Source organism: Pygocentrus nattereri, chromosome 5, assembly GCF_015220715.1.
Source record: "Pygocentrus nattereri isolate fPygNat1 chromosome 5, fPygNat1.pri, whole genome shotgun sequence".
In the NCBI taxonomy this organism is placed as follows: Eukaryota; Metazoa; Chordata; class Actinopteri; order Characiformes; family Serrasalmidae; genus Pygocentrus; species Pygocentrus nattereri.
This window is the reverse complement of record NC_051215.1, coordinates 1,784,379-1,794,378: the sequence shown is the minus strand read 5'-3', so window position 1 is coordinate 1,794,378 and position 10,000 is coordinate 1,784,379. Positions and strand designations below refer to the sequence as shown.

Genomic DNA, 10,000 nt, shown 5'->3' with positions numbered 1-10,000 from the left:
TACTTTTACTGGAGGAATATTTTACCTTGGGGGTCTCGACTTTAACTCAGGTACATGGTCTGTGTACTTCGTCCAGCGCTGGTAGCTAGTTGTCAGGATTAGTTGTCACCACAGTTATTCCCAAAGCTTGTATGAAGCTTTTTGGATAATGCATGCTGGGTGTTGTGAGAGAACAAAGATGAACGGAAATAAAATGGAGAATTCTGTCAAACTGTTGTGTGTGGGATTAAAATGCTGCGCCACAATAACCAAAACAATAAATAATGTGTTAAACTCTGGTTTTAGACCAGAACAGAACAGCCGACATGTCACACGTGAAATTAGACCAGAGCAGCATAGATCAACCTTGACCTCTGATGACCTTTCTACTGACTAAACGACATCAGAACGCATGAAACAAAGCACACACACACACACACACACACACGTACACACAAACACACACACACAGAGCGAGGCACTGCTTGATGCTGTAGATGTCATTAAACAGAGCTTCTTTGGTTCTGTGGATGAAGATCAGAGTTAAATTTACTCTAAAAGGATCTTCATCGCCCCCTACAGGCACATCAGCTGCACTTCAACACCCGTAATATTTAAAGAGCAGACAGACAAACGCACGTTCTGCAATACGGCTGTGAAAAGGCCTTGATCTGATTTGTGTGTATCTGACTGTATTTTTTTTTTAAATAATTCCAAACCTACTCAACAAATTCAAAATGAACCAGATTGAACAACGAACTAATCGCAGTGAACCGTAAGCCGACGTGACGCAGCAAATCATTTTATAGTAACTCACAGGTGACTTGAACGGAATTGCAGGGCAGATATTTACAGCCCTGTCTGTAGTATGTTTACAAGGTAAGGCATAACTGTGTGTGTGTGTGTGTGTGTGTGTGTGCGTGTGTGTGTGTTACCGGGGTCTGGAAGCAGCAGTAGAGCTGTGTGAGGTACGGATGAGAGCAAGCGAGGGACAGCACTCGTTTTTCCGTCATTGTGCACTCCACATCATCGTCCTGCAGAATGATGTCCTTTTTCAGCACTTTCACAGCAAAAACTTTTTCAGAGCTGTTCAGACGAGCCAGCATCACCTGTATAATCACACACACACACACACACACACACACACACGTTCAAAGAATGTGACAAAAGTCTAATAATCATAGTAACAAATGTAATAAAAACAACTGGAAATTTTCATTTCTGAACAAAACCCTGGGCAACCCTGCTAGAGCGTTGCTATGGTAGTTTAGGTAGCACTGCTAAGCGGTTGCTAAGGAATCCACAGCGGTTGCTACGGTGTTATCCAGCATTTGCCACAGGGTGTGGCCTGGCAGTTACCATGTTCTCCCAGGTGGTTGCTAAGTTGTTGCTAGGGTGGACACTATGGTATCTCTGGTGGTTGCCAGGATGCTGCTGTGCGGTTGCTATGGTACTGAAGTGGATCGTGCTAGGTGGCTGCTGTGGTATCTCTCATGGTTGCCGGTACGTTGGGAGGCTATGATATTCCAGGTGGTTTCTAGGGTGTTTCTACAGTACTTGTCCATACTTGTTGGGGGTGTGAAAACTTTCGCACAACAATTTTCTTGAACCTTCCTCTAAAAGCAGTTCTGCTACAAAACTAAAAAAGGCAGGAAAACGTCGGTTTTGAACGCCGACTGATTTCAGAACATCTCTCATATGCACGCACCTTCCCGAAGCTGCCTTTGCCGAGGACCTGCAGGAAGGTGAAGTCGTCCATTCCCAGAATCCGGCCCCGCTCCTTGTCTGCAGCTTCAGATCCTCTCTTCACGCTCACGCTGCGCGAGTGCGCTTCCAGAGCAGCTGGAGACTTCACACGCACAAAAACAATAAAAACCAGCAGAAAATCAAAATAATACAGAGCATGATCAACAATAACGTAAGGAAAATAAGGTTTAATTCGTCATAAAGCAGCTTTGTGCTGATGCTTTGTGATGGTGATAGTGACACTTTTCAATCCCACAAACGGGGAAATTCCACCTCCGCATTTAACCCATCCGTGAAGTGAAACACCACATACACACTAGTGAACACACACACTAGGGGGCAGTGAGCACACTTGCCCAGAGCGGTGGGCAGCCCTATCCACGGCGCCCGGGGAGCAGTTGGGGGTTAGGTGTCTTGCTCAAGGACACCTCAGTCATGGACTGTCGGCCCTCGGGATCGAACCGGCGACTATAAACTATTGTTAAAAGCTCATATTGAAACTCTTTCGGTCCAAAGGTGCTTCAAATACCTGGAAGGTTTAATTGAGGACATCACAACAAGGTGATAAAGTGGGTGTGGCCTTCATTCCCAATTATTCAAATAGTCGCGTAAACAGCTCACTCTGATTTCCTAGATCAGAGTAAGGTGTAGAAATCAGATGAAGAGGCTGGATTAGAGCTCAGTAATCAGATTTCTCAGCGCTGTGAGCTCTCACTCTGATTTCTTTATGATTTCTCAGTCTGAGCATGTGCGAAAACAGACGGCGGCACCGGAAATAAGCAGCAGCGTCGCCACGAAACGCAGCAAAACACTCACACTTGACGGAAGAAAGGATTTAAATATTCTTCATCTTCTAGATGATGTATGTTCATATTTTCAGCTATAGGGGCACAAGGTAAATCAGATTTTCTGCAGTTATTGGATTATTAAGTGCATTCACTGTCACTAATATTGGTATAGATATTTATACATGTGAGCTCTATTGGTTTCCTTTAGCTCAGAGGTCCCCAAACTTTTTGTCGGGTGGGGGGTGGGTTGTTTGGGGGGCGGGGGGCAAATAAAACAGTCTCTTGTGTTAAAAATGCTTTGTGTCCCTAAACTTCTGAAGGCGGTGTATGCGACGGCGCGTACCAGCGAGTTGCGTTTGGACATCCCTCCGGGCTGCAGGCCCATTTCTGCCAGCTTATTGGCCAGTTCCACGTTGTTGACTCCGCAGTTGGGCGCTACATTCCCCTTACAGCGTATATGAACATTCATCTTACAAACTGCAGAGAAAAACAAACACAGAACGCTCAGAACACACAAACGTTCCACTGACAGAACCACACAGACACACTGACTTAAACCGGTCCGTTATATCAGACGAAGTATTTCTGACGAAAAGTTAAAGAAACTGGAAATTCTAAACCCTCAGTCCACATTTGTGTGTGTGAGTAGAGAAACGTTTGAACGTCGTCTTCAAAAGAGAATCCTTTACATTTTTGCTGGTTTGTCACATTTTAGCATCAAAATGAACTGAAAACAATCAGAAGTGCATATTAAAATCTGTCCATACAGAAGATAAATTACATGCAATTACAACTGATTATTATATACACTCATCAGCCTCTTTATTAGGTACTGTTCAGTTGCTTGGTAACACAAATAGCTAATCAAATAGCTAATGAGTGTATAGCAGGCATAACATCATGACCGCCTCCTCGTTTCTGCGCTCACTGTCCACTTTATCAGCTCCACTGACCGTATAGCTGGTCTTTGTAGTTCTACAGTTACAGACTGTAGTCCATCTGTTTCTCTGATACTCTGTTACCCTGTTCTTCAGTGGGCAGGACCCCCTGGACCCTCACAGAGCAGGTACTATTTGGGTGGTGGGTCATTCTCAGCACTGCAGTAACACTGATGTGGTGGTGGTGTGTTAGTGTGTGTTGTGCTGGTCTGAGTGGATCAGACACAGCAGTGCTGCTGGAGTTTTTAAACACCTCAGTGTCGCTGCTGGACTGAGAACAGTCCACCAACCAGAAATATCCAGCCAACAGCGTCCTGTCTGATCCACTCGTACCAGCACAACACATGCTAACATGCCACCAAGTAGCACCTGCTTTGTGAGGGTCCATGGGGGTGCTGAGCACTGAAGAACAGGGTAACAAAGTATATATATGGAGTCGTTCTTTACGTTCTCGCGTGGACGGAGAGGTTTCTGACAATGCAAGGGGTTTTTTGGTAACTACATTTTTTTAAAATACGTGGATCACAGCAGATCTCTTGCCTGTGAAGTTGGTCTGAAGCATTTCTACAGTAGCAGCAGGAGCGTGAGGAACAGCTAATGGCTGAGCAGAGGAGGGTGGATGCTGTTCTCTTACAGGCACAATCAGCAATTCCACATAAATATACTGATAATAAACACTGCTAGTGTATCACACACGAGTGAAACACCAGCTTATCCTATCATCACATTTTCAGTGAAGCTCTGTGACCAATCGTCTCGGTCTGGGTTTTAAAACGCAGCAGGCCGGGTCAGTCGGGTCTCAAAGTCGCAGGTACAGGTCCAGCTTGGGCTTCAGTTTCACACCCAGTCAGACCTCTGTTACACGTCTTTGTGTGCGGTGTACTCACTCTTGCAGTGCAGCCCCTGTTTCACAATCCCCCACAGTAAGGAGCCACAGTGGTCACAGAAAGTAGGAACCTTGTAGTTGTGGACGTTGAACTTGTGGGGAACATTTATACTGAAGCCCTGATTGGTTGTCTGAAAAGAGAGTAAGGAAAAACATATTAATGTTGTAAAAGATTAAAATCAACGAAACAAAAAAGACATTCATATTTAAACCAGCTCAGAATTAGCGTGCAGTTCTCAGTCTGACCAGCAGAGGGAGACAGAGCTCAAACACAGAACCTTTAAACTACAACACTAAAACCAGTATATACTCACTGCAAGCTGTGACTGCAGTGACTGCAGAGGGAGTAGTGCACATTCTCACTGGCCTCATATCCTACATTTCTCTCGCCTTTTTCTTGTGGAAGTGGGCTTCAGAAATATCACAATTCATTTTACTGACCATTCTCCAAAGTTATGGACCGCTGTGTTTATTAAAAGGTCCATACTTTACATTTTTATTGTACTCAATTCTTTGCTTGAGGTTCACTTATGTGTTGTTTCGTATTGTTTCATTAACCAAAAACAGTCATAATTCATTCTTACATCTCATTACTCTCCAGCCTCTATCACTTAGAAAAAACAGGCTGTTTCTCTTACTGAGCCTTTAAAGCTGGTTATGTAAATGAGATCTGTTGTGATTGGCCCTGTGTTGTGCCTCATTCAAAAAACAGCTCTCCTTATAATTTCAGTGTGAACTGCTGCGAACTGGTGGTGGTGATGGGAACCAGACGTCCCTCTAAAAGCTCCTCACAGTGGTGGTGATGGGAACCAGACGTCCCTCTAAAAGCTCCTACAGAAAGTTCCTACATGAACTGGTTCTGAATTCACTGCCTGATGACTGAGACGCTGTTTTATGAGAGTTTAGAGAACTTCAACTCCATTCATGGTGGAGGGAGACATGCAGGGCGCTGTGCGGCAAAATAGTCCCCAAAGAAAACTCAGTATTCCAGATTTTCCACTGTTTTCCATCATCAACATTCCATATAAGCTCAGAAGACTCGTGTAGGTTCTCTGGTGGTTCTGGATGGTAAATAAAGAGTCTATATCTGTGTTGTAGTCATGGCGACGCCTGGTTCCCATCACCACCACTGTAAAGACGTCTGAATCACTTCACACCAAACCCTCTGGATCTCTCACACACTTTGTATATTCATACTTCACCCATGTTAAAGCAAGGAGCGTGTGCTTTTCCATGATATGGGCTCTTTAATGGCCCAAACACGAGGCCCAAGGGCCAGATCAGGCCCAGACCTCACTCCTATCAATATTAGCCCATTTCACCATGAGTTGTACTCCAATCCCCAGCATGCACTGCAATGTAATCTGTGCTGACACTCCCCTGAACAAAAATCTGCGGGACAGCAGTTTTCTACCCAATTCTACGTCATATCATCAAACACACTGGCTGCGTTTCAACTGCACTTCAACCAACATAAACACTACAAACGCTGAGCAGCTCAGAACCTGGTCATCCTGGGAAAACTACAAGAGATTTAACGGTTAACTGTATCTAATGTAGCCTAAATAGATCAAGTATTCATATGTAATATTTTAGGCTTTACTACAAGGGGCTATATTTTGCAGTTGACGATTTTGGGCGTATTAAAATATAAACACTCTCAGGCCCTCGGATTGGTTAACCCTAAAGCTGAGAGTTAACCCTAAAGCTGGGAGTTAACCCTAAAGCTGAGAGTTAACCCTAAAGCTGAGAGTTAACCCTAAAGCTGGGAGTTAACCCTAAAGCTGAGAGTTAACCCTAAAGCTGAGAGTTAACCCTAAAGCTGGGAGTTAACCCTAAAGCTGCGAGTTAACCCTAAAGCTGAGAGTTAACCCTAAAGCTGGGAGTTAACCCTAAAGCTGAGAGTTAACCCTAAAGCTGAGAGTTAACCCTAAAGCTGAGAGTTAACCCTAAAGCTGCGAGTTAACCCTAAAGCTGAGAGTTAACCCTAAAGCTGAGAGTTAACCCTAAAGCTGGGAGTTAACCCTAAAGCTGAGAGTTAACCCTAAAGCTGAGAGTTAACCCTAAAGCTGGGAGTTAACCCTAAAGCTGGGAGTTAACCCTAAAGCTGAGAGTTAACCCTAAAGCTGGGAGTTAACCCTAAAGCTGGGAGTTAACCCTAAAGCTGAGAGTTAACCCTAAAGCTGAGAGTTAACCCTAAAGCTGAGAGTTAACCCTAAAGCTGGGAGTTAACCTTAAAGCTGGGAGTTAACCCTAAAGCTGAGAGTTAACCTTAAAGCTGAGAGTTAACCCTAAAGCTGAGAGTTAACCCTAAAGCTGGGAGTTAACCCTAAAGCTGGGAGTTAACCCTAAAGCTGAGAGTTAACCCTAAAGCTGGGAGTTAACCCTAAAGCTGGGAGTTAACCCTAAAGCTGAGAGTTAACCCTAAAGCTGAGAGTTAACCCTAAAGCTGGGAGTTAACCCTAAAGCTGAGAGTTAACCCTAAAGCTGAGAGTTAACCCTAAAGCTGAGAGTTAACCCTAAAGCTGGGAGTTAACCTTAAAGCTGGGAGTTAACCCTAAAGCTGAGAGTTAACCTTAAAGCTGAGAGTTAACCCTAAAGCTGAGAGTTAACCCTAAAGCTGGGAGTTAACCCTAAAGCTGGGAGTTAACCCTAAAGCTGAGAGTTAACCCTAAAGCTGGGAGTTAACCCTAAAGCTGGGAGTTAACCCTAAAGCTGAGAGTTAACCCTAAAGCTGGGAGTTAACCCTAAAGCTGGGAGTTAACCCTAAAGCTGAGAGTTAACCCTAAAGCTGAGAGTTAACCCTAAAGCTGGGAGTTAACCCTAAAGCTGAGAGTTAACCCTAAAGCTGAGAGTTAACCCTAAAGCTGAGAGTTAACCCTAAAGCTGGGAGTTAACCTTAAAGCTGGGAGTTAACCCTAAAGCTGAGAGTTAACCTTAAAGCTGAGAGTTAACCCTAAAGCTGGGAGTTAACCCTAAAGCTGAGAGTTAACCCTAAAGCTGAGAGTTAACCCTAAAGCTGAGAGTTAACCCTAAAGCTGGGAGTTAACCTTAAAGCTGGGAATTAACCCTAAAGCTGAGAGTTAACCTTAAAGCTGAGAGTTAACCCTAAAGCTGAGAGTTAACCCTAAAGCTGAGAGTTAACCCTAAAGCTGGGAGTTAACCCTAAAGCTGAGAGTTAACCCTAAAGCTGAGAGTTAACCCTAAAGCTGGGAGTTAACCCCAAAGCTGAGAGTTAACCCTAAAGCTGAGAGTTAACCCTAAAGCTGAGAGTTAACCCTAAAGCTGGGAGTTAACCTTAAAGCTGGGAGTTAACCCTAAAGCTGGGAGTTAACCCTAAAGCTGGGAGTTAACCCTAAAGCTGTGAGTTAACCCTAAAGCTGGGAGTTAACCCTAAAGCTGAGAGTTAACCCTAAAGCTGAGAGTTAACCCTAAAGCTGGGAGTTAACCTTAAAGCTGGGAGTTAACCCTAAAGCTGAGAGTTAACCTTAAAGCTGAGAGTTAACCCTAAAGCTGAGAGTTAACCCTAAAGCTGGGAGTTAACCCTAAAGCTGGGAGTTAACCCTAAAGCTGAGAGTTAACCCTAAAGCTGAGAGTTAACCCTAAAGCTGAGAGTTAACCCTAAAGCTGGGAGTTAACCTTAAAGCTGGGAGTTAACCCTAAAGCTGAGAGTTAACCTTAAAGCTGAGAGTTAACCCTAAAGCTGAGAGTTAACCCTAAAGCTGTGAGTTAACCCTAAAGCTGTGAGTTAACCCTAAAGCTGGGAGTTAACCCTAAAGCTGAGAGTTAACCTTAAAGCTGAGAGTTAACCCTAAAGCTGAGAGTTAACCCTAAAGCTGAGAGTTAACCCTAAAGCTGTGAGTTAACCCTAAAGCTGTGAGTTAACCTTAAAGCTGGGAGTTAACCCTAAAGCTGAGAGTTAACCCTAAAGCTGAGAGTTAACCCTAAAGCTGTGAGTTAACCCTAAAGCTGTGAGTTAACCTTAAAGCTGGGAGTTAACCCTAAAGCTGAGAGTTAACCTTAAAGCTGAGAGTTAACCCTAAAGCTGAGAGTTAACCCTAAAGCTGTGAGTTAACCCTAAAGCTGAGAGTTAACCCTAAAGCTGAGAGTTAACCCTAAAGCTGAGAGTTAACCCTAAAGCTGGGAGTTAACCCTAAAGCTGAGAGTTAACCCTAAAGCTGAGAGTTAACCCTAAAGCTGTGAGTTAACCCTAAAGCTGTGAGTTAACCTTAAAGCTGGGAGTTAACCCTAAAGCTGAGAGTTAACCCTAAAGCTGAGAGTTAACCCTAAAGCTGTGAGTTAACCCTAAAGCTGTGAGTTAACCTTAAAGCTGGGAGTTAACCCTAAAGCTGAGAGTTAACCTTAAAGCTGAGAGTTAACCCTAAAGCTGAGAGTTAACCCTAAAGCTGTGAGTTAACCCTAAAGCTGAGAGTTAACCCTAAAGCTGAGAGTTAACCCTAAAGCTGAGAGTTAACCCTAAAGCTGGGAGTTAACCCTAAAGCTGTGAGTTAACCCTAAAGCTGGGAGTTAACCCTAAAGCTGAGAGTTAACCCTAAAGCTGACAGTTAACCCTAAAGCTGAGAGTTAACCCTAAAGCTGCGAGTTAACCCTAAAGCTGAGAGTTAACCCTAAAGCTGGGAGTTAACCCTAAAGCTGGGAGTTAACCCTAAAGCTGGGAGTTAACCCTAAAGCTGAGAGTTAACCCTAAAGCTGAGAGTTAACCCTAAAGCTGGGAGTTAACCCTAAAGCTGGGAGTTAACCCTAAAGCTGAGAGTTAACCCTAAAGCTGGGAGTTAACCCTAAAGCTGGGAGTTAACCCTAAAGCTGGGAGTTAACCCTAAAGCTGAGAGTTAACCCTAAAGCTGGGAGTTAACCCTAAAGCTGGGAGTTAACCTTAAAGCTGGGAGTTAACCCTAAAGCTGAGAGTTAACCCTAAAGCTGAGAGTTAACCCTAAAGCTGAGAGTTAACCCTAAAGCTGTGAGTTAACCCTAAAGCTGAGAGTTAACCCTAAAGCTGAGAGTTAACCCTAAAGCTGTGAGTTAACCCTAAAGCTGAGAGTTAACCCTAAAGCTGAGAGTTAACCCTAAAGCTGAGAGTTAACCCTAAAGCTGAGAGTTAACCCTAAAGCTGTGAGTTAACCCTAAAGCTGAGAGTTAACCCTAAAGCTGAGAGTTAACCCTAAAGCTGGGAGTTAACCCTAAAGCTGGGAGTTAACCCTAAAGCTGGGAGTTAACCCTAAAGCTGGGAGTTAACCCTGAAGCTGTGAGTTAACCCTAAAGCTGTGAGTTAACCCTAAAGCTGGGAGTTAACCCTAAAGCTGGGAGTTAACCCTGAAGCTGTGAGTTAACCCTAAAGCTGTGAGTTAACCCTGAAGCTGTGAGTTAACCCTAAAGCTGGGAGTTAACCCTAAAGCTGAGAGTTAACCCTAAAGCTGTGAGTTAACCCTAAAGCTGAGAGTTAACCCTAAAGCTGGGAGTTAACCCTAAAGCTGAGAGTTAACCCTAAAGCTGTGAGTTAACCCTAAAGCTGAGAGTTAACCCTAAAGCTGAGAGTTAACCCTAAAGCTGAGAGTTAACCCTAAAGCTGAGAGTTAACCCTAAAGCTGTGAGTTAACCCTAAAGCTGAGAGTTAACCCTAAAGCTGAGAGTTAACCCTAAAGCTG

The 10,000-nt window shown here is 44.1% G+C and overlaps 1 protein-coding gene across 2 annotated transcripts in view; it reads right to left on the bottom strand.

The window, feature by feature from the left end:
• The window catches only part of prkcha (protein kinase C, eta, a), an 81,864-nt gene that overhangs the window by 36,022 nt on the left and 35,842 nt on the right, over positions 1-10,000 (bottom strand). For both annotated transcript variants that reach the window (XM_037538868.1, XM_037538867.1), the window contains exons 7-10: positions 4,339-4,468; positions 2,857-2,990; positions 1,688-1,828; positions 915-1,088 (exon numbers count right to left, since the gene is read on the bottom strand). In XM_037538868.1, the coding sequence (XP_037394765.1) occupies positions 915-1,088; positions 1,688-1,828; positions 2,857-2,990; positions 4,339-4,468 (579 nt within the window). The remainder of the gene's footprint in view (positions 1-914; positions 1,089-1,687; positions 1,829-2,856; positions 2,991-4,338; positions 4,469-10,000) is intronic.